The following is a 27,272-nucleotide window of genomic DNA, read 5'->3' as shown; positions in this document are numbered from 1 at the left end:
GGGGTCCTGGTTCATAAATAGAGCTCCCAGGAGCCATGGTAATACAAATAGTAATAAGTTACTGATAACAGAAGAGCAGTACATAAATTAGAGATGTAGGAAACCTACATATTTAATTTTAAGTAATTTTAAGTAATTTAACTTTAATTTTATTTGTTGGTTACCAAGTATCTGGTTACAAATTGCATTGGATAACAAGCACAAACCCAGGTAGTCCTGCATGGCACGCAAGTTGTTGGGTAAAATTGTCTCAGTTGAGTAACAGATATAATCTACCTTGCGGGGCACTGATGAGAGAGAAGGGAAAGCTCTCTTCCCTAGTGAAAAGTTCCAGAGGGGGAGCCGTGTTAGTCTGTATACAGCAAAAACAACGAGAGTTGTAGCACTTTAAGTGGGTTACAGCCCACGAAGGCATATGCCTGAAGAAATGAAATGTGTTAGTCTTTAAAGTGCTACAGGACTCTCGTTGTCTTTCTTCCCTAGTTTATCTAGCGCCATGGCTGGAGGAGAACTACCAAACCACTTCAGAGCCTGGCTCAATGAAGGCCAAAAATACCCCAAACAGGTTTACTACTGCAGCAGAGATAATTAAATCAAAATTAAATTATTCATCAGCATTCAGTGGATATCAATTTTTGCTCTTTTAAAATGCCAAGATATATTATTTCTTCTTCTCCGCTCTCTGTTCTCCCAAACACGTGAATCGATGCCATCCAGTCCTCTCTAGCTATCCAAGCTGCCACTATATCTCCCCCCGATGCACGAAAATGTTCACATAAAGCCCAAACACATGATGTGATGAAGAACCCCACCTTCCCTTGAATTCAATGGGTGTGAGGGTGCTTAGAAACTTGCAAGATTGGGTTTCATCTCAGCAATATACACCATGTATTTGATTGTGTACTGCTTACCACAGATTCAATGCCTCTTTCTTGTGAGACCTTCTCTAACCGGCCAGACCAAGGAGCTGTGGAACACTGTTGTGTTGTCTGTTAACTAAGTAGCTGCTAGGAGTTGGTTCTCGCTGATTACAAAGCTTGTTACTTAAGGATAGTGGAGAATATTCAAGTCATTTTAAGAGCAATTTGACTCTGCAGTACTTTTCACACCCAGGTGCTGCAAGTCAGGAAGGAGTGCAAGTCAGGGTAAGTGGGATGATTTACTCGATAATTAAACAAGCAACCAAACCTGTGACTCCCCAGTGCCTTTCTTAAAAGTGTTAAGGATTCCAGGAAAAGTTCCTGAAAGAGGGATATTGTGGAAACCACTTCTTGAAAGGAAGACACTGCAGGTACAAAGGGTGCCACCACCCCACCCCATCCCGCAAACAAACTCACTGATGTTTTTGGTGCTGCTTTTTAATTCAATTTTCTAGCTGTGATTTATTTTGGATTGTGTGTCCTTGCCAACTCTGGACTTCAATTCTCTGTCATGAAGGGATGGGGCATGGCATGGGCCAGCGGGGACTCAGGCAGCAGATCTTACCTGACATTGTCGTGCTTCTGGATGTAGATCTTATGAAACATCATATCCTCCTGTTTGGCATTAATGTCAGCTTTCATCTCCATGGCAACATGACGAGGAAGTACAGAGAGCAGGAGACGCTCCTGTTGAGTCAGACAGAGGAGCCAATTAAAACACCTGCTTCCCAGTTAACAAACACACTTTGTTTCTTGTTTGAGAAAAATAAAGCCATCAGTTCAGTGACTGAGGAACAAAAGCAAGAGGAATGGTCTCCATAAATTCAGCAGCCAATTCTACCATCAAGACACCTTGGGGTCCTGTCCCACTCAAAAAAAATACAATATCAAAGGAAAATAAATTAACCTTCATCCCCGCTCCACTGTATGTGCTATCCACAGCTGCAGATTCTTCCAGATGAAGGAACCATACAGAGACAACTGCTTCAGTGCCCAAGACTGCATAGTACACAAGTGTGCATTCCCGTAAGGGACGCCAAAGCAGCAGGACTCCATTATAAAGACCAGCAGTCACTGCAAAGTACCGAGGGGCTCATTAAAGAGCGGTATTAGGAGCTGTATACATTCACAGGCAGCAAGAGTAACAAAGCCCCATGTAAAATGTTAGATTTGGAAGTCTCATTACATAAACTATGCATCATTACAGGGTTCTTTCTTGTGCATATGTCTACAGGACTAATGTCCCAATTCCCTGCCATTGAAGAGCCACAATTTACTTCATTAACCTGCAACAGGCAGAGCATAATCTAACTCTCAAAGGCAGCATCCCTCACTACAAGCAATATGGGTTCTCAGTGGCAGGGAAGTCAATAGGGTTGCACCAATATAACTGGCAGAAGAATTTAGCCCAATTATACAACACATTATAAGTAGTAGTTTTACAGTAGCACTTAAAAACCCCTGTTAGGATCAAGGTCCAATTGCATTTTGCAACATGTAAACATGCAAACATACAGTGACAGTTCCTCTATTAACTCCCTTCCACCACCCACAATCCTCATCTCTCTACCCTCATCCTGAACAACTGAAGTGCAGCCTTGTTTATTGGAAATGTTTTTGTGTTTTAATTCTTAAAATAGGCTCAGTGGGGCTTTCATAAACACTACTTCGAATGTCGTTCACTATCTAGTTTTGTACCTTACAAAAGCGAGTTATTGTGTCACATTGCAAATGATGACTGTGGGGCAACTTTTTTCTAAACATCAGAGAAAAAGCCTCTGAGACTAGGCCATCTATGTAGCCTTTGATCAGTCTAAATCTGGTGGTAATTTATATGCAGGAGTTAAATCTGCATGTGTGCATGTCAGTATGTTGTATATGTTGTTGGAGTTATACCAGATACAATACAATTTTTCCTAAATCCTTTACTTGCCTTTTATATTCTTATTTTCCTTCAAATTCCTTTAGTTAAAGGATTTTTTTTCTAGAAGAGAAAGGCAGATTAAAATATGGACATCTATTTTGTTGGACCAATTCAAATGTATTCTAATTAACAGGCAAGAGGCAACATGTTCTGGCAACAGTGGGAATCACTAAAATTTATACACTTTACCCATCTACCATCTCTTTTTCCAGCACAACAATTGCTACCACATAGCACGGAGGAAAGTAATTGTCCCCTTCACCAACCACACAATCATAATCTAGTACAAATGAAGGTCCATAACCTTATTCAACAGCTCATTAATTCCTAACAATACAGAACTCTACAGGTCAAACTGCAATCGTGACTCAGAGGGGTCAATGCTCTTGTACTAATTGCTCACGTCACCATTAAAAACCCTCTCTTCCCCAGTTCAAGCCATTATAAAACACAGGTCTGTTTTTTAATTCATATTTTTGTCTTAATGTTGTTTACTTGTGTCCAAGTACAGCATAACAAACTTTTTGAGAACTATAAGAAAGCAAATTTGTTGAGAATATGTGCGATGTGCTCACAACAGAAATCTTTACAATCTGTAGTGTTACACAGTATTTACTTGTCCTTTCATGTACATTTTAGGGGATTGATTGCATGTGTACCAACAATGTGGAACAAGATGTATGAGAGATCAGTATCATCCCCAGCTCAAAACTACTGCAACTGACAAAAAGTACTGGGTCCTCTAAAATACATGATAATAAAGTATGCATCATCAGTGAATGGATGCTTGAATATCAAAATGAGAAATTTAGCTATTTGCACACGAGTTATACTTATGCTTCTGACACTAGTGTATGTCCTGAGCACAAAAGCATGATATAGTTCATATATTATTGGAGTAATCAAGGCACATGTGTGCACACAGCCTCTCGGATAATAATTGTAATGGACACCCTCAGATGTGCAGGAGCTGCTAATCCTAATGCAATTTACACATCCTTCAGATAACTCAGAGATCCAAATGCAAAGAGCTGGACAAAAGTTTTTGGCACAATCTTTTTTGTTTCTTTGCTGAAAAATGCAGTTTCTGGTTGACCAAAACATTTTGTGAATTGGTGTCAAATTCACCCAATTCTTTCAATTAAAAACAAAATCAGAAAAAAATTGAAGTGTTTTGTTTCAACATTTTCAAATGTAAGTGTTTTAATTATTTTATTTGAAACTACTTTTCATATTTATATTGTCTTCAATTTTATTAAAAAATGTAAAAATACTCAATAACAAAATCAAGTTGTTTCATTCAAACCCCGCCAGATATTTTTCAACCGTTTGGTTCACCAAGAATTTGAAAAAAAAATTGTTTTGGGTCCATCCTAAGCAAATTTTATTTTTTATGCATCAGACAGTGAATTAAAAAATCAGTTATTTGGAAAGCTCTGCTCAATACCCCAGGGACATCTTATGGGCTTGTGACACTTGCCATAGGTCCACAAGGGCAGAAGGATCATTGAAAGAAAGGTTATATTACTGGTTCTGCCACAGATTACATAGGCAACTTTCAGAATGTTCCTTAAATCTCTGTCTAGTTTTCCCATCTGAAAAGGGAGAATAATATTATTTCCCTACATCACAAGGGTTTTGCCGGGCTAAATCTATTGATGCTTTTGAAGTATTTTGAAATCCTCAGATGGAAAGCACAAAACATCATCATCAACAATGAAGAGGTTACACTTACCCAGATACAGTTTGCTATCTCATACAAATACATGAAGTAGTAATAGCCTTCATTTAATAACTAATCCAACAGTTGAATACAATTTACTAGTACCAGTTAGAAATCTTCATTTTATTTAACCGGTTAAGAACATACACGACAAAACACAACTGACTAGAATTTGCCTGTGTAAGAGAGAATAGTGTTGCAGCATTTCATGTCTCTCTGTAAAGCAAAAGGCATGTCACATTCTGCAAGTAGAAGCCTGTAGGCCTGACTTTAAGTTCTTTGCTCTAATCCTTAGAAAATACATACTTACTGGAGATTGTTTAGAATGCACAATTTCTGCTAAGAATTCTTTATTTTATTCCAGTGATGCTAACCTCAGTTACTATTCCCCGCTAGGTTATAGCAGATAATTAAATCACTAGAGGTCTACATTCTAGACTGGACAGCTAGAAGGTAATTTGTATCTGAGTTGATTGTGACCATCTCAGTAAGACCCAGGTGTTGCTAGGAGGCTGGTAGAAGCAGGCTAAAAGGTATGTGAAGGATAACATCTGCTCCTATTATTGAAATGGTCTGGCCACTATTAATACAATACGATCATAATGTGGTGGTATTAGAGAGACAAGGTGGGTGAGGTAATAACTTATTTATTGGACCATTTTCTGTTTGTGAGAGAGACAAGCGTTTCATCTTACACAGAGCTCTTCTAATACAGCATGTGGCAGTATTGTCAGACCCCCGCCCCCAGATGCTGTTAGATAACCTTATAGCAGCAATTGGCTTGGATGGCTATTTTTCACCTATGCCTAGTCTGGAGTCTGATTCATGTCTTGTCTGAAGACAAGATTACTGCAATGCATTTTACATGGGGATACATCATAAATGTATCAAAGCCAGTACAGGATGAAATAGCAAAGTTACGGAACAAGCTATCTTTACGTGAGCCCACACCACCTGCTTTCTAGGACCTGCATTGGCTGCTGGTGGGTTTCTGCGTGGAGTGTAAGCCATTGGTTTTGACCTATAAATCCCTAGTTGATCTGGAATATGCCTACCCTAGAGAATGCCTTCCTCCCCAAGCGTCACAACTCCGGTCTGGGGAGATGTTCAAACTGGATTCCCCTCAGTTTAAAAGGAAGGGATCTGCTAGCAGGGTGTTCTCCATGTGGGTCTCTTGACTTTGCAAAGCCTGATGTGAAGTAGCCCAAACTTCAGGATATGCTGCAAACGCCTATCTGTTTGCCAGGGTTTGTTAGGAGGGAGGGGCTTGCTGACATCTGGCATTTGCAGGTGAAACATTTTCCTAGATTTCAGGTTTGGGGGGGAAGGATAGGCTGCTGGTTTTATCTTACTGTGACTGTATTTTTAGTTTGTATAAAAGTCACTTAGTGCATGAAATCGATGCCCTTTATATACCAGATATCAAAATAAACAAAATATACTTAAGTATACATATAACTCAGTCTTAAGTTAGGGGTCTATTACAGGAGTGGCTGGGTGAAGTTCTGTGGCCTGTGTTGTGCAGGAGGTCAGACTAGATGATCATAAGGGTCCCTTCTCACTTTATAGTCTATGAGTCTATATATTTTTCACTTCATGGTGCCCATGTTAGCTAAAAGTAGCCCAGAATAATACTGTCCATAGCCAGATCCACACATGCTATTCCTAGGGGAATTCTGTGCCACTGTGCATGTGTAGAACTCATGCCCTCTCTCCCCAGCAGAATTTTTTTTTCTCCATAGAAAATACAATTCTGCTGGAGAGGCACTGCAGTTATGCCTTTTGCCCACCAGGGGCTGCTGTGGCACCAGAACAGAGGGCAGCTGCTCCCTGTGGAGAGCAGCCCTCTGCAGATAGGGAAGAGAAGAGGCTGCCTTCTTCACAAGTGCCTGAGTGCCTTGCTGCCCGTGAGGCCAGGTGAGGAGGCACGAGATATGGGGGGAGAGGGGATGGACAGTGTGGGGTACTGCTGGGGGGGGGGGGGTCACAGACTAGGGTGCAGAAAGGGTAGAGGGGGGGACAGACTAGGGCAGGGGCTGAATGGGAGTTGGGGTGCAGAGCCACATGGGGAAGGAGGGGTTAAGTTCTGTGTGACTATCCCTAGTAAGGAATCTATTTGTCAAAAAGCATTTCCTGAATCTTTGATTGTTGTCTATATTGTTACAGACATACTCGCTGACAGGTATTTTGAAATAAATTACCAAAATGATTTAAACTGGTGTGATTATATTGTGTTATTTTGATCAATAAAATATGCAGAACTTTAAAATATTGTATGCAGAATTTTTACTGTTTTGGCACAGAATTCCTCCCGGAGTAATCAGATGCAGATGTGCTAAAGTGGAGTAGTATAGAGAAAGTTGCTTTGTCCTTATGACACACAGAAATGCACAGCCATTTCAACTGGTTCATTCCCCTCCTATCCAAACTCACAATCAAAACTCTAAGGTAGTTCACAAGGGAAGCCACAGAAGCCCCATTTCATGAGTTATTTAAAACTGGACTGGAAAATTTACTGCAGGGTCCTGTCTCACATTATCAAGGGAATGGACAAGCTGATCTAAAATGTCTTCCCATCTCTAATTATTATATCAGAGACACACTGCAGCAAAACAAAGAATGAATTAGGGAATAGATATGCCCACAGCCCTTGAGAACAAGACGTGTGCTGATAGCAAGTTTCTAACGTCTAAATTTCTAACAAACAAAAGTACATGGGACACAAAGTGATGAAATTAAGAAATGGTTAAAAACCAAAATGTAAATTAGCTAAAGCCTGTAGCGTGGTGTTCAAATTCACACACAGAATACAATGCTAGGATGCACTAGAGACAGACAGGTGAATGCCTTTGGAGGCAATGGAGCAGCACCCTCTATGGGGGAACTACTTCTTAACGTCTGTCACAACTGGCCTCCAGCGGCTAAGTGTGTGCAGAAAAGCAGAATGACAGCTCTGCCACTACCAAGTGCCATTTGCTGTGCTGACAAATCATCATCACACTGTGCACTTACGAGGCGAAGTACACACCCTGTACAGAGGGCCACCACAAAACCCATATGCCGCTTGTGCTCAAGATAGGGCTGAGATGGGACTTAAATAGTGCATAAGGCCGTGCAAACCCGCTGCTTGGGGTGAATTTCATCCAGGGAGCACAGGCAGCAGGATTTTGTTGGCACCCCTGAACGAGTCTACAGGAGTAGCTGAGTGAAAAGGTTCTTTGGTGTTCTCTTCTCCACCTTCCCAAATCCAGCTCTGCCATCCGCGATGCATTCTCACACAGTGTCATTCAGTACTTGGCTCTAAATTAGCAATTTTCAAGCTAATTCCAAATCAGCCGTTCCAGTCTCAAATTTCTTGTCACCTTCCTTCTTACCTGTTGCTGGTTCTCTCTTTGAGAATGTAGCCTGGCCTGAATGCACTCCCTGGTCTCTTGGAATGCTTGTCTTTGAGACACCTCGGCTGGGTAATGGGTACACACTCCTACAATGTTTGTGCAGGAGAAGATGAGGACATTGGAGACCAGCTGCAACAAGGGAGAGAAACATATGATTACAATTTGGAAACCTACTGTCAGCAATAGAAAGAATGGTTAAAAGCTCAGCACGTTATAAGGATCATCCCACAATCCAACACGAGTGAGCCTAATATTCTTAATTTCAGTGCATTTTACTGCACGGTTCTTTAAAGTATAAACTTTTACACCTGTCCTCAGAAATGTATTTTTTCACATTAATGTAAATGCTTTTCTCTAGTTCTGTTAGCAATCAAGTGTTTTAAAATAACTGTGGCAGAGACTTATAAAGAGGTTTAAAGGTGACAATATTTGGCTAGCTCAGAATTATGTAGACGAATCTGAAGGAAGATTTTAATTATGACTGTTTTAAAACACTGAATATATGGCATGCAAATATGTGGAAAGATACATTAGCTTTCATATTCTAGATAGTATTCAATTATTGCAAGGAAATAACTTTAGATATCAATTGACTTCAATAACTGGGAATGTTTTTCTTTTATCAGCTCTTTTAGCTGAGTTGAAAGATAATGATTTTCATATCTCATCTTTATGCAGTCAATGATATATACATATATGAACTGTGCAAATAGATCAGATGATTTACATTGATCTGTTGTTTCCACAGTGACTATACTTCCTAATAAAATAATTACATCTCTTTCACTGGTAATTAGAGCTGGTTAAAAAACAAAATAACTGTCAATTTAAAAAAAAAAAAAGTGTTGAAATTTGGTTTTGAGAGAAATGTTCAAATCATTTCTACTGGTTACATGCAAGCAAGAGTTCTTCGCAGAGGTTAGCTTGTGCTTCTGTACCATCAGCAACTTGTGAGCTAGCCAGAGTATACCGTCTCTTCCTATTAAGACAGACTTTTGTGAATACAGCTCCTATTTCTAGGGGAACAGAATATCAGACTTGTATCAGTCTTAAAGATACGAATCTTAGAAGTACTTTTTTTTTTTTTTTTTTTTACTGGTGTTCTGTAGTGCAACAAAAATTCAAAACTAATTTCCCACCTTACCCCCTGAAGATACAGGGCCAGATTCTGATAGGCTATGTGCACAGATGTAAATCAAACCCAAAAGGCAGCAGGGAGAGCTCAGAACTCAGGTTGACTACTTCAGCAGTGGAAAAATCTAACTTTATCAAGATGCTATCCTGCTGTAGAGAGAGTACTAAGGTTAATGCACACACAGACACCCTGTCCCAGGAACAGTCTCTACTCACAACTCCCATCAGGAATATTCCGACACTCGGGGATAAATCCATGGGCTGAAGACAGCAGTCAATTGCTGTATAATAACCCTGCCCCATTTGGGCTACTGGGAACTGAATTCTGGTCCTTCAGTTCCAAAAACCTACCACCACTTCAGCTAAGGGAGAACTCTTTGGAGTGGTAAGTCCTTTAGCCTTTTTGCGGGCCAGCCGTTACATGAGAACAGCATTCAGTCATACACACAAAGCTAGTATATTACATACTTAGTGCATGTGGCTGCCTGCAGTCAGAATTAGGGCACATGTTAATGCTAGTTTTGCAGTGCATAAATGCATTTTTAGGTAGTGGTTTCAGCTCTTGCCTTGCATTCAGGATTTGATTTATATCAACGAACAAAAATCTAAAGATCCTTATTTTCCACCCAGGTTCTGCTAAAATAATTTTGTGATTAATGAGGACAGGAACGATATCAAACCAACACAGAGAAGAAGAAAAAAGGCAAATCAGTGAGATTTCGTTATTCCAGGTCTTTGGCGGGCCAGTAAAAAATATTTGTCTCTCTTTTTAATATCTTATAACATTGGGGAATCTAGTATGTGTGCAAATCAAGCAGATTTAATTTGAACAAAAGTAAAGATAACAAAATTTTGTGGAAAATGCAGTTTGTAAGAGTCCTAATTCTAGAAGGACAAGTGATAGAAATATTTGTGTACAGACACTGAGGAAAAATATGGCTCTTTTAGAATTATTTTCCCCCCGGAAAACATAAAAACATTGATCACAGGAAAAGAATTTCAATGAGGAAATGGAAGTCAGGCTTTCCTAGGAATTACACAGATTGCTGCATATGGCTTCATAGCTGGGTTGATTACAATTGACAGCCTGCGAGTGAACTACATTGCCAGAATTCCTTGTGAATCCAGTATGGTTATTACAAACACACTCAAGGAGTTAACACTGAACAGCATTGTTTGCATCACCAGATTAAATGGACTCCAGAATTCTCTGTATCGAAACTACTTAGTTACACATTGAGCAGAACATGTATCAGTATGCATAAAATATAGTCCTAAACACACCCATCCCATATTTTATATAAATATATGGTACATGGCTGTTCCAGTTTATAGTATTTTGGTGTTATTTTTAAATACAAATAATTTGGGGCTTAATTATGTTTACAGTTGCCCCAGTGCAAATGTAACGTGAATCTCCCTACGCCAATGAACTTGCAATCAACCCAGTTATTGAATTTCCTTTTCTGTCATGATGACCATCAATGATTTTATGCTTTCGGGGGGAGGGGGCGGGGGGAAGGAAGATTCTAAAAAAGCCATCTTTTTCCTCAGTGTCTATACACAAATATTTCTACCAAATGTCCTTCTAGAATTAGGACTCTTACAAAACACATTTAAACACGTGTAAGTGAGAATAGGCTCAGAGCTCATCTATACAGGGATACCCAGGAAAGTTAAGCCGAATCATCTAAAGCTGTAAAGTTAATGCATAGTTAAAGCACATTAAATCGCCTGAGTGGACACTCTCATTCAGGAGTGAGGTGGCCTTGGTTTGCAGTAGGGATTCAAAGGGATTAACAGATTTATTTTAACAATCTTGAGGGTCACCATGGCGACAAGCCTTCACTAGGCAGTTTAGACGTTGTGCAGGGAATACAGCATGGGTCCGTCCACAAGTTGGACAGTGGGAAGATCTCACTCCTGCAATGAGCTCTGCTAAAGGCAGACTTCTGTGCCAACACAGTGCCTCACTGAAGTCAGAGGGGGGTCCACAAATGCAGATATCATTGCAACATTGGTGACTTAAATAGTTCAGCTGCCTCGTTCATGGCTCACCATCCAAGCTGTTTATGGAGATAGACAATATTCAGTGGGTTCAAAAAACATGATCAGATCAACATTATCAAGTATATATGGTACCTAAAGTAGTCACATGATTTTTAAAGGTCTTGAGCACCCATTAACTTCATTTTGGACAAACTCACAGGACCGCACAGACTAATTCATGAAAGAGGCTCAGAAAATCACACTCCAGAAGACTGAGATAACAAGTTATACTGAGATGATAAGAACATTCACCAGCAATAGATAGAATCCGGTATTTACTCTCCCAAATGAAAGTTAATTTAGACTATGATATTACATGGCTTGAACCAAAAGAAATCTATAATAGAATGTTAAGAGTATCAAGCCTCTGCAAAGACTTAAAGCTCAGCTCTTGCTACTCAAAGCAACATTCAGTGCATTGCTTTGGAAATATTTCTCTTGGGCCTCACAGTTCATCAGATGTTCCTAAAATAATTTGGGGAATGGAGTGTGGGAGGACAAGGATATGGTGTGTGGGTAAGAGTACTTTACTTGCTATTTGATTAAAATCACTTTGTTCACAAGTGTTTTAAAAATAAATTAAGGCAAAATTAAAGATTTTCTGACTCATTAATTTTTCCATAGCCCTATGTCTACTGAATGCACATGAATTTATATCCTGTTTGCCAAATGGTACTACTGTACTCGCTTATTAGTTTCTTTGCGGTTTTGCTATGGTAACCAGCTTCAGTCCCAGGAGGAAGGAGATGGATGTAGATATTAAAAGCGAGTTCCCTGAGCTCCACAGTCTGAAAACATACTATTGGCAGCTATTTCAGGCAATTTATGCTTGTGAAAAATGTTCTTAAGAGGCAGTGGGAAAATGTAGATTTCTATTTTGGGGTTGGTTTCTCCCTCCTGGCTCATCCAAACGTTAGACCTTGACGTCTACTCATAACCTTCTGATTTTGGTGAAGGCTGTTTTACAAGGATTCTATTTCACTTGTTTATTATTTGTATCTATCTAAGTACCTATCTGGCCCCCATTACCATAGCACATGAGCACCTGACACTTAATGTATTTCTTTTCGCATCACCCTGTGCGATAGGGAAGTGTTATCATTCCATTTTACATGGAGAGAAAAAGGACCAGATTTTAAAAGTATTTCAGCACCTAAAGATGCAAGCAAAAACCTAATGGGTGATTCAACAGGGCCTAGGCACCTAACTCCCATTTAAATCAACTAATTTTTCACTGCTTGGAAAATAAAAATAGACTAGGCAATTTCTTGTCACTTTCACTTAGATTCTCATACACTAGCAAAACACTGTAGTGGTTGTACTGAAAATAACGTAGAACATTTTGTTTGAAATATTGTTTCCTTGGGAGTTAAGAAAAAGAATTGTATGGAAATGTTTCTGTTTTGCTTGGTTTAGATGTTATGAAAGCTTGTTATCACAAAATCAAAACTGGGAGTGCAATTTAAAACCATGCTCTCTCTTTACAAATCATACAATCATAGAAATGTCGAGCTAGAATGGACTTGGCAAGGTCATCTAGTCCAGCCTCTTGCACTGAGGCAGAACCAAGTATGTTTACACCATCCCTGACAGATGTTTGTCCAACCTGTTCTTAAAAATCTCCCGAGATGGGGATTCCAGTTCCTTGCTGGGAAGCCTATTTCAGTGCTTAACTATCCTTATAGTTAGAAAGCTTTTCCTAATATCAAACCTCAATCTCCCTTACTGCAGATTAAGCCAATTACTTTTTATCCTACCATCAGTGGACATGGAGGACAATTGATTGCCGGCCTCAGGTTCCCCACTTGGTCTTCTTTTCTCAAGACTAAACATGCCAAGTTTTTCTAACCTTTCCTCATAGGTCAGATTTTTTACATCTTTTATCATTTTTGTTGCTGTCCTCTGGACTCTCTTCAATTTGTGCATATCTTTCTTAAAATATGGAGCCCACATCTGGACACACTATTCCAGCTGAAGTTTTCCCCAGTGCCAAGTAGAGAGGGACAATTATTAGCTGTGACATATGACACTCCTGAATATATATACCCTAGAATGATATTCATCTTTTCCACAGCTGCATCATGTTATTGGCTCACGTTCAATTTGTAATCCACTACAACCCCCGATCCTTTTCTGCAGTACTACAGCCTACTCAGTTATTCCACCTTTTACATTTGTTCATTTGATTTTTTCCCTATGTGCAATATTTTGCACTTTATTGCATTTCATTTTGTTGATTTCAGATCAATTCTCCAATTTATCAAGGTTATTTTGAATTCTAATCCTGTCCTCTGAAGTTTTTGTAACCTCACCCATCTTGGCGTCATCTGCAAATTTGATAAGCATACACTTCACTCTATTATCCAAATCATTAATCAAAATATTGACTAGTACCAGACCCAGGACAAACCCTGTGGGACCCCATTAGATATGTCCTCCTAGTTTGACAGTGAACCATTGATAATATGTCACAAAACTGATGGCTTGGGTGTGACGTGTAAGGATCAGGAAGTAATCTGTTGTTTCAGTGAAAAGCCTAATGAAACCATCACAAACACAATAAAATATCAGCTTGAATCAATATGCTGTTTTCCCTACTACATTTCTATTAGATTATTCAAATACCAGATGCTATGCAATATATAATAAAGAGACAGCAAAATGTTCAAAAGGGACACTGTCAAGATAATTTATGGTAATTCCTCACCTGTGTCACTACTAACAATGACTGTTATTAAAGTGGAAAGATTCAGTTTTTAAAAAGCTTTTATTTACTTTTGACCCATTCAAGGGTTCACCTGACCGCAGCCCCCCCTAGAGTGGGTTCACCGCAAATTTAGAGAAAACAAATTAACGCTGAACTCAAAATAGCTCCTTGGGCGTTAAAGCCCATACCTAAGGTTAAGATTTTGTCACGGTTATTTTTAGTAAAAGTCAGGGACAGGTCACGGCCAATAAATAAAAATTCACGGACGCCTGTCACCTGCCTGTGACTTTTACTAAAAATAATAGGAGAGGAGGCTGATGGGGGACAACTGAAGCCCGAGGGGGGGGGGATGAGAGCCAGAGCTCTGCTGTAGGGGTGGAGAGACAAGGTTGTCAAGCACCCACCCTGGCGGCAGTTGACAACTCCAGGGCCCCTGCCACAGCCTTGGCAGCTCAGCGCCCACCCCCTCCTACCTCCCGGCATGGCTCGGAGCTGTGGGGCCCATGCCAGCTGACAGTTCTGGTCCCATCACCCCAGGGCTAAAGCGAAAAATGTCATGGAGGTCTCTGAAGGTCATGGAATCTGTGACTTCCACGACGTAATCTTATCCATAATGCAACCGTCTTTCACAGAGGTCCAAGGGATATACTGTCAAGGTCATGCCCCTGACCGGGACAGATTATTTGGGTTAGGGCAGGAAGAACTTTTCCTGACTTGGCTTCACCCAGAATTGGCCCTTAATAGAAGCAGCCAGTCTTTTTTATCTGGGCTGTTGGGCCCTGACTGGCCTCTGCCTGCTCCCAGCACTTCTAGATGCTGGAGGACTAACTTTTGCTGGTTCTGCCTGCAGCCAATTCTGGAAGGTGAATTCTAGAGAACGCCTGGAAATCTGAACTCTGCACTTTCCGTCCAGCAGGACACCTTTTCAGGGCAGGGTGTGCCAACGTGCCAAGGCCTCTAGCAAGGCCTGGTAGCAAAGCAAAGCAGCAAAGACCTGGTACACCCCATCACACCCAGGGTTTACTTTTTCTGGTCATTCCATTTGAAAGTACAACTAGACATCAATTACACTTTCTATTCCTGCAGAGAGAATTTTTTTTCCACTCCTGCACTAGCACCAGGTTGTTCTGTTGGCATTTCTATTAGTGAAAAGGGAACATTTCCTTTTTAAAATATTTGCATTGAAATCCAAACAAAATTCATTAAAATATATGTATTCATCTGGCATTAAGTTTTGTAAAATCCTGTTTAAAAACCCTAAATTTTGGTCTTATACTGAATGACAGTTATTCATCACTGGCACAATTTGAAACAAGGAGAAGGCAAACACAACACGAATTGAAATTTAAAAAACCATGCAAAACAGAATCCACTGCTAACAGAGAATTACACATCCTTTCTTTCTGAAGTTCAGCACTGCTCTAGCTGTGCTTCCCCACTCTCAAAATACTCTTATTCAATGGGAATCTAGTGTCAAATTAATTATCTTTATAACAGTGTGGCTAAAAGGAGACATGACAATTGAGTTTCTAGACTGCATCTTACGGAGCCTGTATGGTGTATCAACAAGATCTAATTATTTTACTGAAGGTGCAGACATGAGGGTAGCTTTACTCCCCTCTTTTAATTCCCCTCTTTTACTATCATTTTTAAAAGAAAAATCTTTGTAAACTTCTTAATTTCTATCTAGAATGCAATCAAAGCACAACGTGTGACCAGCAACAGATGCCTTATTTACCTAAGCTATTTCTATAGCACCCATTATTTCTGTAATACAGTATCTAAGCACGGATAGTTAGATACATTCCAAAGACTTGGCTGTGAAAAATCAAAAGGATAATTATTATGCAAAGGATTTTTCTTTAAAGGTCTTCATTAGAAATTAAATTTAAGACTGGCGCTAACTTTTAAAACATTTTATTAAGCAGCAATTAACTCTGTGCTGCTTCTTTACATACTACCTAATAAAGAGCTGGAGCAGTTACATAGCCAGAGGTGCCACCAAGAAAAAGAAACCATTAATAACTAGCTGCAAGATCAATTTATGTATTTTTTTCTGCACATGCAATGCTGCCTTTAGTCTCACAGAGCAACTACCCAGTACATCCTACTCTAGTACAATGCCAACATGGTCAAAATCTGTACGTCAGAGTAGGAAGGCAATGATACAGTTATAGTCATATGATCCTCTCCTGGCTATTCGGATGGTGTTTGGTCAGTGAAAGGCATAATAAAAATAAATATTACCGCAACACAGAATGCACAGAAGGAAATAATGAGGGTTTGGTTTGGTTTTTTAAAAAGGTAACCTGTACTTTTATTTTTAAACGTAACAGTTGCATGGTTGTGTATTGAATACCTGAAACAGCAAAAAAGGGGAATACAGCACAAAAGAGCTTTTGAACATGCTTCTGAAGTAACAGTCAGTTGCGTCCCTTTCTACTCTGCTGCCTTGGTGCACCACATTGGGACAACGCAACTTCCACACAACCACATCAGAGCATAGAAAGAGATCACGACCATGCGCTTGCAAGATTTATGCATATGTTTAACTTCATACACATGAGTAGTCCCACTGAACTGACATGTGTAAAGTTAACCCACTCTTCCAGGATCAAGGTATAAGAAGAGATCACGTAAGTATCAAGTTTTACCTGATGATGCTGGTACATCATTTTACCCAAAAAAAAAAAAATCTTGGCATGAAAGCAAAAGTTTTCTTTTGAGAAGTGGTGTTAAGTCTATGGTGCACCTTGTCTTTGCGGAAGCAGTTGCAAACAGCAAGCTGTGTGTACGCTGCTTTAATCTCTCTCACTAGCCTCTATTCTAAAGGCAAAGTTGCGTCCTGAGAACCAGAATTCCAAAAGAGGGGTTACATGCACGCTGTTTGACACAACCTCTGTTCGAGGACTGGTGTGTAGAGTGTAAATAAAACAAGTTAACATTAAGAAAATATCAACACTCCCTGTCATTGATTTCCCCTCTGAAGGGAAACTGACCTGCAAGGCCCTGATAGATGTTATTGTTCAGCAGAAGGATGACAATATATTCTATTCCCCCAGTGCCTAAATTAAAAATTAAAATAATTTTGCAAAACCACACCACAGAAATGTATCTGTCTTTAGATATGATAATACAAGCAATGCCATAGTTTAAAGTAGTTGCTGTTGAAGCCAGAGATAGACACACTATGAAATAATTACAAATTTGCCTCAAAGCAATAATTTACTCTAGAGACTTGGATGTTTACAAACAATTGCCTCAGATGAGGTGGCCAAAAATCTCTGTGCAAACAGCTTTCTAATATTAAGTGTTCCATACAAATCTCATGTTCTGTAGATTGTCATTGGTTTACCGCTTATTGCAATTAGGAACCCGGTGTATTCTCTCTTTTTTATCCGAGAGACAGATGTTCTCTTCCCACTTGATATTTTCACTGACTCATACACAGTAGAGAAACATGAAACATCTCAGTCATGATCTCCTTCTCCAATTAATAAACTGTGGACATCTTTTTTAAAAGAATAAGAGATTGCACATACAAATGCAGCTTTAGTAAACTTCTAGCTTAAAAGGAATTTTTCCTACATTCAGTTGGTGACAAGTTTCCTTTTCCCAGCTTTTTTTTAAATTACATTTTCTTCTGGGATTTGAATTGGACCATATTTTCTCCATCTCCCGGAGCAATTAAGGGGCAGTGAGGGAGAGGGGGGATATGTACTGTCCTGCCAAAATGTTGGCCAAACACCTAGTAGAAAAGGTATTTCTGTAGCTACATTTTCCTGCTCTTTTGATCTCTCAGCTAAGGCGATTCTGTACAGCAGAAGAGCTTATTAGGGAAGGGGATGCTGCCTTTGGCAAGAGCGAAAAACTGGAGAGCAAGGCTTACGGGGTCCTATCACCTGCTCTGCCACTGAACCTCTACAGAAGCCAAGTTTTGTGCAGTTTCATGCACGACTTCTCTCAGCCACCACTGATGTCAACGCAGGGTCCAACACTGATCAGTCAGACAAGTGGGGCAAAGCAAGAGGCAGCTGGATGAGCACCATGGGGCAACCATGCAGGAGAGGAGTTTCTGTGAGCAAAGAAAGCCTGGGGTAGGGGTTACAGGAGTGCTTCTGGTGTGGCTGTGGAAGCGAGATCGGGGGCAAGGCTTGATGGGAGGGACTCATTCAAATTAGAGTGGGAGAGCTTCCCCCATTCTGTCCTGTCCCCCCACCATTCAACCTGTCCCCTCCATCAGTCCTTGCTTCAACCTTGGAGTTGGGAGGTGGGACGGTGCAGGAGGGTGTTTGCTTGGCTCTTCCCGCAGGCCTTAGTAGAATTCTGCCACTGGAAGGAGGATTGGGGCAGTTTCCCTGACTCTGGTGTAGTCTCCTGGTGTAGTCTTTGAATATTGCTGACTTGCCCCCAAGGCTCACAAGTTTGTTGTGAGGGTTCTGGGGTTTTTGCATTGGTTTTTCTTTTCTTTCCTTTGGAATGGAGCAGATTGCACTGTATGGTGGATATTTTCAAATGACGTCTTGGGGAGGAAATTTTTCCAGGCTGCCCTCTGAGCTCTTGCCCCCTCCCTACCGTCACTTGAAAGGTGCACTATATTGGAAATATACTTTATGCTTTTCAGGAACAGAGAGCCTAACCATGTCCTGCAAATGTACTTAACAGAAGGTTGTTTGCCAAGTTGTGTGATCTCTCTCACTGGTTATGAGAAAGCACTTCTGTTTAAAAAGGGAAAATAAATTTAGTCGATTTCCACAGTCCTTCACTCCTTCTGTCTGCCAACCAATATAGTCCTGACCCACATGGATTATCAGATGCTACAGGGAATATTTCTGGGAGCTCTATGCTAAATATTGGCAGCACATCACTGCTTATTTCCTGCTCATTTAAACCCAGCTTCACCCCCTGGCAATTGTTAAAAATTTATCTAGTTACAGGAAAGTATTTATTTGGAAGGGAAGAACAGCTCAGAAGTTGGCTGATATGATTGCAGAGCCATTGGCCATTATCTTTGAAACCTCATGGCAAGCGGTGAAAGTCTTGGATGATTGGAAAAAAGGCAAATATAGTGCCCATCTTTAAAAAGGGAAGGAGGAGGATCTGGGGAACTACAGCCCAGTCAGCCTCACCTCAGTGCCTGGAAAAATTATGGAGCAGGTCCTCAGGGAATCCATTTTGAGGCACTTGGAGGAGAGGAAGGTGATCAGAACAGTGAGCACAGATTCACTAAGGGCAAGTCATGTCTGACCAACCTAATTGCTTTCTATGATGAGATAACTGGCCCTATGGATCTGGGTAAAGTGGTGGAAATGATATACCTTGACTTTAGCAAAACTTTTGATACAGTCTCACACAGTATTCTTGCCAGCAAGTTAAAGAAGTATGGGTTGGATGAAAGGACTATAAGGTGGATAGAAAGCTGGCTAGATCATTGGTCTCAATGAGTAGTGATCAACGGCTCAATGTCTAGTTGGCAGCCGGTATCAAGCGGAGTGTCCCAAAGATTGGTCCTGGGGATGGTTTTGTTCAACATCTGCATGAATGATGTGGAGGATGGAGTGGATTGCACTCTCAGAAAGTTTGCAGATGACACTAAGCTGGGCAGAGTGGTAGATACACTGAAGGGTAAGGATCGGATACAGAGTGACCTAGACAAATTGGAGGATTGGGCCAAAAGAAATCTGATGAGGTTCAGCAAGGACAAGTGCAGAGTCCTGCACTTAGGACGGAACAATTCCATGCAATGCTACAGACTGGGGACCGAATGGCTAAGCAGCAGTTCAGCAGAAAAGGGCAAGAGGGTTATAGTGGACAAGAAACTGGATATGAGTCAACAGTGTACCCTTGCTGCCAAGAAAACTAATGGGATATTGGGCTGCATTAATAGGAGCATTGCCAGCAGATCGAGGGCCTCTATTCAGCCCTGGTGAGGCCATATTTGGAGTATTGTGTACAGTTTTGGGCCCCCCCACTACAGAAAGGATGTGGACAAATTGGAAAGGGTATAGTGGAGGGCAACAAAAATTATTAGGGGGCTGGGGCACATGATTTACGAGGCGAGGCCGAGGGAACTGGGCTTATTTAGTCTGCAGAAGAGAAGAGTGAGGGGGGATTCAATAACAGCCTTCAACTACCTGAAGGGAGGTTCCAAAGAGGATGGAGCTAGGCTGTTCTCAGCGGTGGCAGATGACAGAACAAGGAGCAATGATCTCAAGTTGCAGTGGGGGAGGTCTAGGTTGGACATTAGGATAAACTTTTCACTAGGAGGGTGGTGAAGCACTGGAATGGGTTACCTAGGGAGGTGGTGGAATCTCCATCCTTAGAGGCTTGAAGGCCCAGCTTGACAAAGCCCTGGCTGGGATGATTTAGTTGGGGGTGGCCCTGCTTTGAGAAGAGGGTTGGATTAGATGACCTCCGGAGGTTCTTTCCATCCCCCATCTTCTATGATTCTATTCATCACATACCATTCAAAGATGATACACACATACAGATGAGCTGATCATATTCAGTAAGTCATAACTTTGCCAGGGATACCTTACGTGGCATATTTTGCAAGATTCGGTGTAATTTTGCAATGCTGGCATCGATAATGTTATAAATGGTCACCCCTAATCCACACAGCGTCACAGGAGCTACTGTAGCTGACAGCAGAAGGAGGTATCTCAAATGGAAGATAGGCCACTGGTGCCATGTCCTACATTTGGAGGTGGCTGACGGAGGAGGAGTTTAGCTCCACGCTCCCCACCCTGCACCAGGAGTTGAGGGAGCCCCAGCCCCATGGGTTGTCCCTACCTCCCCAGCTCCCTTCCCCCTCTCCCTCAGCACTACAGCTACTCTCGCACTTCCCAGGTGTTCCAGGACAGTGTTCTGTTGTGGCTTCTGGGGCAGCCTGGGCCAAATTCTTTAGATGGTCCATGGTCAGTGAATTTGGCAGGATGCCAAAATTCTGATAAGGAAGGGAAATGGCACTGAGTCGTTTATATCTCAGATCCTGTCTACACACAATTTCTGTGCCATTGTGTTTAGATATACTGAAAGAGGTACACACTTCCTGGCGTGGACGTTGGTATACCAGTATGATGATATTTATAAACAGTTTATAACGACATCCAGGCTAGGAAGTTGTGCCGTTCGTGTACTGGTTTCTAAACAGATAGCTGCGGTGATACAAAAATTGTGTGTAGACGAGCCCTCAGTCAAACCAGAATGGAATATAATGGACAAGTTGAAGGCAAGAACCGAGTCCCAGGGCTTTTGTCCTGCTGAATTTCAGAGACATGCTGTAAACAATAGAGATGTTGCAGCTTTTCATAAAGAACTTAAAAGGACTTTTATCATGGAAAGTCTTAAGCTACTTAAATATAGGAATTAGTAGCAGTTTCCCCTATATTAATTATACTATAAACGAAGGAATAGAAGGGGATGAGAAAGCAATTATAATGAATAATAAGTGATCGGGGGAGGTTGTGAATATATATTTCACAGCCTCCCCTCACCATTTATTATAATTGCATTCTCATCCCCCTCTATTCCTTTGTTTAATATTACTAAGTTTTTTGGCTCTGTATTTGCTTTTCACCCTGCCTCTTCTAATCTCTAGTTTTTCCTATCGCTGCCATTGGGGTTTTTTCTCTCTGCTGCCCTCTCTGATCCTTCCCCTGCGTACACACCTGTTCAGTTTTTCCTAAATGTAATGCAAATCTCAATTTTCAAGACCAAGACAAATTTCAGAATTTACCATTTAGCCAAAATTAATTCACCAATACTCATTTTAATGGATCTAGCTACATATCTGTGACAGGCTGGGGTGCAACCTTAAGTGAGGGGTTATGCCACTGCCTGCCCTGTAGCCCTGCATCCCTCACAATGTTTTGCTGCTGTAGCTCCCAACCTGGGCCGTTCACAACCAGCCTACCAGCATGTAGGTCGCACCCTGAGTGTTTACATATAGCTGCAACCCTGTTCTAGCAGCTCTGATCCCAGCAGCCTGTCAGCAAACATCAGCAATACTCTGGCTTCCAGCAGGCTTGGTTACTACTTGCAGAGTGACCCCAACACATGCCCAATCCTGGATTTTCCCAAAAGTTTGTGTTCTGCACTGTCTTGCCCTCTCCTGGGTAGCTCAGATATTAAGGTTCAATACCCCTGTAAAGAGTTAATATTCAACAGTTGGTTACTTTAAACTGAAGTCCCCAAAGGGTTCAGTTTAAACACAGCACTGGATTAGTTTAGACAAAAATAAAACAAGTTTATTAACAAAAGATGATAGGATTTTAAGTGAATTCAAGTATGAGAGAGAAAGTTAGAAATGGTTACAAGCAAAGAAAAGTGCAAAACACACATCAAAAAGTCTAAAACATAATTAATTGCTGTATGCAGTGTTGTAGTTGTGTCAATCCTAGGATATTAGAGACAAGGTGGGTGAGATAATATCTAGGGCTTTCAAATTATTAAAAACATTAACCATGATTAATCACAAGATTAAAAAAAATAGTCACGATTAATCGCACTGTAAACAATAATAGAATACCATTTATTTAAATATTTTGGGATGTTTTTCTACATTTTCAAATATATTTATTTCTATAACGACACAGAATACGAAGTGTACAGTGCTCACTTTATATTATTCTTTATTACAAATATTTGCACTGTAAAAAGATAAACAAAGAGTATTTTTCAGTTCACCTCCGACAAGTACTGTGGTGCAATCTCTTCATCGTGAAGGTGCAATTTACAAACGTAATTTTTTTTTCTTTTTTATACAACTGCACTCAAAAACAAAACAATGTCAGATTTTAGAGCCTACAAGTCCACACGAGCCTACTTCTTTTTCAGCCAATCAGAAGTAAGGGTCGGGTGGCATAGAATAGGGTGTATTGCCACCCTTACTTCTGCGCTGCTGCTGCAGCTTGTGGTCCCTGGCACTTGGCCTGCAGCTCAAGGCAGGCTCCATGTCGTCTCACACTTGGCCATTCTGCGGCCCACGGCTCACCCGAGGTGCCATCTCACCATTTCAGATTTCGGTTTGGTGTCAGAGTGTGTGGGTATTGGGGAAGAAGTGTGCGTGTGTTGGGGGGGGGGGGGGAGGGAGGGAAGAGTGTGTGTATGCGTGTGTGTGTTGGGGGAGCGCTGTCTCCTTAAGCAGAGTCCTCAGGGGCCTGAATGCTTTTTCAGCCAGTAGCAGCTACGGTCGGCAGCCCTCACTCCTGAGCCAGCAGCAGGAGACAGGCTTCCCCTGTTCCCAACCCCAGCTCAGCGGTGACTGGGTACACGGGTGGGAGGAGGGGGATACCCTGGTATCAGCCCCCCACCCCACTCGGCGCAGGAGGCCCGCAATGGCTCCCCCCTGAGCGCAGCGCCCTGGGTGCTGGCCCCCTCGCCCACTCCTAAAGGCAGCCCTCTCCAGTGGGGAGGGGATGGTGCAGGCGGCAGGGGACTGGGCTCCTCTATCCCCCAGGAAGCTGTTTAGCTGGCTCTCCCAAATCACCCACAGACTACGGGACAGGGTTATGATCGATTAGTGCAGTGGGGGGGGGGAACCGCTGGAGTCATTTGCGGGGGAAGAGGGTTCTTGTGACGGTAGCTCCAAAGCACCCTTTTCCTGCTTTGCGTCCTCCCAGCTGCTGGCAATTGTCCTGACCCTTCCCCGCCAGTAAAACAAATCAATAGATTATCGCGGGGGAAGGGTGAGCAAGACCCGGCTCCAAGGAGTCGAGAGGCATTTCAGTAATTTGTGCATCTGGTCTGGATATCACGGGGTCTTTTGTCCCCAGCCACCTCCAGCTCGCTGCCGCAGCCGGTGCCTCCCTCCCCTTCCGGCCGCCACCGAGTCCCATCTCCAGAGGTGTGCGATTAACACTCATTAAAAAAAGAATGCATTAATTTGTTTTGAGATAATTGCATGCCTTAACTGCGATTAATTGGCAGCCCTAGTAATAATGTTACATTTGTAAGTTGCACTTTCACAATGAGGAGATTGGACTACAGTATTTGTTATGAGGTGAATTGAAAAATACTCTCTTTTTTGTTTAATTTTTATACAGTCCAAATATTTGCAACCAAAAATAATAATATAAAGTGAGCACTGTCCACAGTACACTCATCCATTTCATCCTCTCCCATAACAATTTTACATTCAACAAGGAAACAGCCATGGGTACTAGGATGGCTCCCCAGTTTGACAACCTCTTCCTGGGCCATCTTGAAGAAGAATTTCTGGACAAATGCACCACAAAACCAATGATATACCTGAGATATATGAATAATATTTTCACCCTCTGGACAGACTACTTAAACTCCCTCATAGATTTCCACCATGACTTCAACAATCACCACCCATCCATTAAACTCTCTCTGCAACATTCCCACACTAGTATCAACTTCCTGGACACCACAATCAGCTTCACCAACAGAACTCTTCAGACAGCTATACTTAAGAAACCCACAGATCACCACACCTACATTCATAGATCCAGTAGCCTCCCCAAACACACCAGGAAATCTGTTATCTACAGCCAGACACTCAGATACCACAGATTATGCTTCAAGGAGAAAGTCTGGGATATACACCTCAACACGCTCAAAACCACCTTCCTCATTCAAGAACACTCCAACAGAGAAGTAGACCACATCATGGAATCACCCAGTTACCCAGAGAGAACCTACTTGAATACAGAAATAAACCCCCCTCTGACTGCACACTCCTAGGTGTCACCCCACACTGGAACCCATACAGAATATTCAACAACTATGAATACTCAATGGGGATCCCATCCTGACAAAAATCTTTCCTGAAACCCCTCTTCTGACCCTCATACAACCCCCCCCCCAACCTCATCATCAGACACAAGCTCCTTACAGACAAGGATACAACAATTCAAAGTGGCACCACACCTTGCCAGAACAACAGATGCAAAACCTGCAGACATATCTGCACTGCTACTATGATCAACACCCTCCACAACACACCTTTCAAGATCCATGGGTCTTACACATGCCCATCACAACATGTGGTGTACCTCATCCAGCGCGCTAAATGTCCCAACAACAACTTTGTGGGTGAAACCAGACAATCACTGCACTCTCGAATGAACTCGCACTGGAAAATGATAAAAACACCACACTGCCTGTGGGTGAACACTTTTTGCAAAACCATCACTCTATATCTGATCCATCAGTCCTCATCTTCAAAGGAAACCTGCACTATGCTTTTAAAAGACAAGCCTGGGAGCTTAAATTCATAACTTGCTAAATACTAAAAATCGTGGACTGAAGAGACACTCTACATTTATGGCTTATTACAACAATCCCCCATGGCTAACCTCTGCTTTTGTCCTAAGACTACAGGGGTATTAACAACCCACTTTACCTTGAATGGTCCCTTAGAACCAGGGGCGTACCGAGGGGGGGAGTGGGGCCAGGGAGCCACCCCTCAGAGCCTCCTGTGACCCCCATGCATCATGAAGGGCCATTCCGTAGCCCCACCCCAGGCTGGGGGGTGAGGCCGCCCTGCCCGAGCCAGCACCAGGCTGCAGCGGGAGAGGCAGGCGCCACGTGGTGGGTAAGTGCAGGGGGAAATGAGCACCAGAAAGCCCCGCAAGCAGGAGGAGGTAAGCGCTCCCCTCCCCCACCCGCAGGTACAGCCCCCCTCCCTGAGACAGCTGGGGGGCGGCACTGTCTGGTGGGAGCCAGGGACCCCTCCTGCCCTGCGTGGGGGGAGGGCACATGAGCTCGGGGGGGGGGGGGGCCGCAAATGTAGGCTTGGACCCCGGGCACCGGAGACCCATAGTACGCCTCTTTTTAGAACAGTGTTTTTCAACCTTTTTGATACCAGGCAAGTATCAAAATACCAGGCAGTGACCAGCTTGCTGCCTTCCTAAACTATGTCAGGGAGAGCTCAGGGACCAGCGTCGGTCCACGGACCGGTCACTGAGAAACACTGCCTTAGAATATGTGCTAACTACTTATACTAAACTATCTGTTCAATCTTGTACTTAGCTGTGACACTCTCAGTATCTTTCCCAGACCTGAAGAAGAGCTCTGTGTAACTCAAAAGCTTGTCTCTTTCACCAACAGAAGTTGGTCCAATAAACTATATTACCTCATCCGCCTTGTCCCTCTAAAACTTAATCAAGTTTTCGTTCAAGGCTTTGTTTAAGATGGCCTTTCTGACCCCTAGTCTTCCAGCAAGATGGTGGCTGACCCTTTCCTCGGTCAGGATCTCTGGCAGAGGCCCAAACGTGCTGGTGTCATAAAGAAAGGAGCAGAAAATCCCAAGTTTACAAGTCCAGTGAACATCTGAAGGGGATTCAAAGTTTATTCAAGCAGTAAAGAAGGCGACATGGAGTCTGGTGGTGAAGGAGGCTCCATGCTCTTTCTTCCCCAATTTGTGTTTGCTAAAATGGAAATTGTTCTGTTTCCTGCCATCTCCTCCTCCCCCTGTTGTTCTGAGGACCTTGTTTACTACTTATATGTAAATTGAGGTAAACACATTCCTTGTTTAGAATAGGCACGTTTAAAAACTTTTGCCTAGGCAGGGCTGTCTGGTTTTGAACATGTGCTAATGACATCATGCAGGGGGAATTCATAATTTTACATATAATGTTGCTACATACATTTCACCATGATATTTGGCCAAGTGAGCTGTTAGTTTCCAAATGATACCTCACAAGGCAAATTTCTTAGAAAGATTATTACAATGGTGTGTAGGGTGTGAATATCGGGGTACTTTCCGTCACAATACTAGATTGAGTTCCAGAAAGCTATTATTATAATAATGCTGATCTGGCTCTCAGTTATCTTACAAGACATAATTAGTATTTTTGAAGTACTTTGAAACCCTTTAATGAAAAGCATTATTGGTAAGTTCAAAGCAGGGTGGATAAAACTCAATTTAAAAAAATATTTTTTTCATTTAAATCAATTTTTTTTATTTAAATTAAATACAGATTTATTTTTTTTAAAATACACCTATTTAAAATTAAATTTGAAACCGACAGTCTATATTAAGGCCTAACTTTATTATAATCTATTAAAGCAATTTAAATGAAATAAAAAATAATATTAAGGAGTATTTGTTTGCTTTTAAATTTTAAAGAAAGTCAAACCAATCAACTAGTGGAAATAACTGGCTTAAACACCTAAAACTTGCATTTGTTGACCTGCTAAACCAGTTTTTGACAGCAAGTTCAAGGAGAATAATTTCTTCATTTCAATTTATTCAAATAATTCAGTTCAGTGACTACTTCATTCAGAGTTAAGAATCCAATTGGAAGTTGAAAAAGTAAGAAAGTTTGTTTTCCTCTTCCAATTTATGAATAAAAACTAGGTATGAGAGGATGAGATCTACTCATTCTAAAATCTTGAAGCACGTAGTGACCAGAAACAATCAGTTCAGTTCACAAACTATAGCTAGTAG

General features: G+C 41.6%; 1 protein-coding gene across 1 annotated transcript in view; it reads right to left on the bottom strand.

The window, feature by feature from the left end:
* The window catches only part of ADCY5 (adenylate cyclase 5), a 301,690-nt gene that overhangs the window by 129,056 nt on the left and 145,362 nt on the right, over positions 1–27,272 (bottom strand). The window contains exons 2-3 of the mRNA XM_067549629.1: positions 7,942–8,091; positions 1,486–1,607 (exon numbers count right to left, since the gene is read on the bottom strand). Of these exons, the coding sequence (XP_067405730.1) occupies positions 1,486–1,607; positions 7,942–8,091 (272 nt within the window). The remainder of the gene's footprint in view (positions 1–1,485; positions 1,608–7,941; positions 8,092–27,272) is intronic.

The sequence above is a fragment of the Emydura macquarii genome, unplaced genomic scaffold, assembly GCF_026122565.2.
Source record: "Emydura macquarii macquarii isolate MOO-44397 ecotype Brisbane River unplaced genomic scaffold, CSIRO-AGI_Emac_v2 contig_1253, whole genome shotgun sequence".
In the NCBI taxonomy this organism is placed as follows: Eukaryota; Metazoa; Chordata; order Testudines; family Chelidae; genus Emydura; species Emydura macquarii.
The sequence above is the reverse complement of the archived record's forward strand: the minus strand, read 5'-3'. Positions and strand labels throughout refer to the sequence as shown.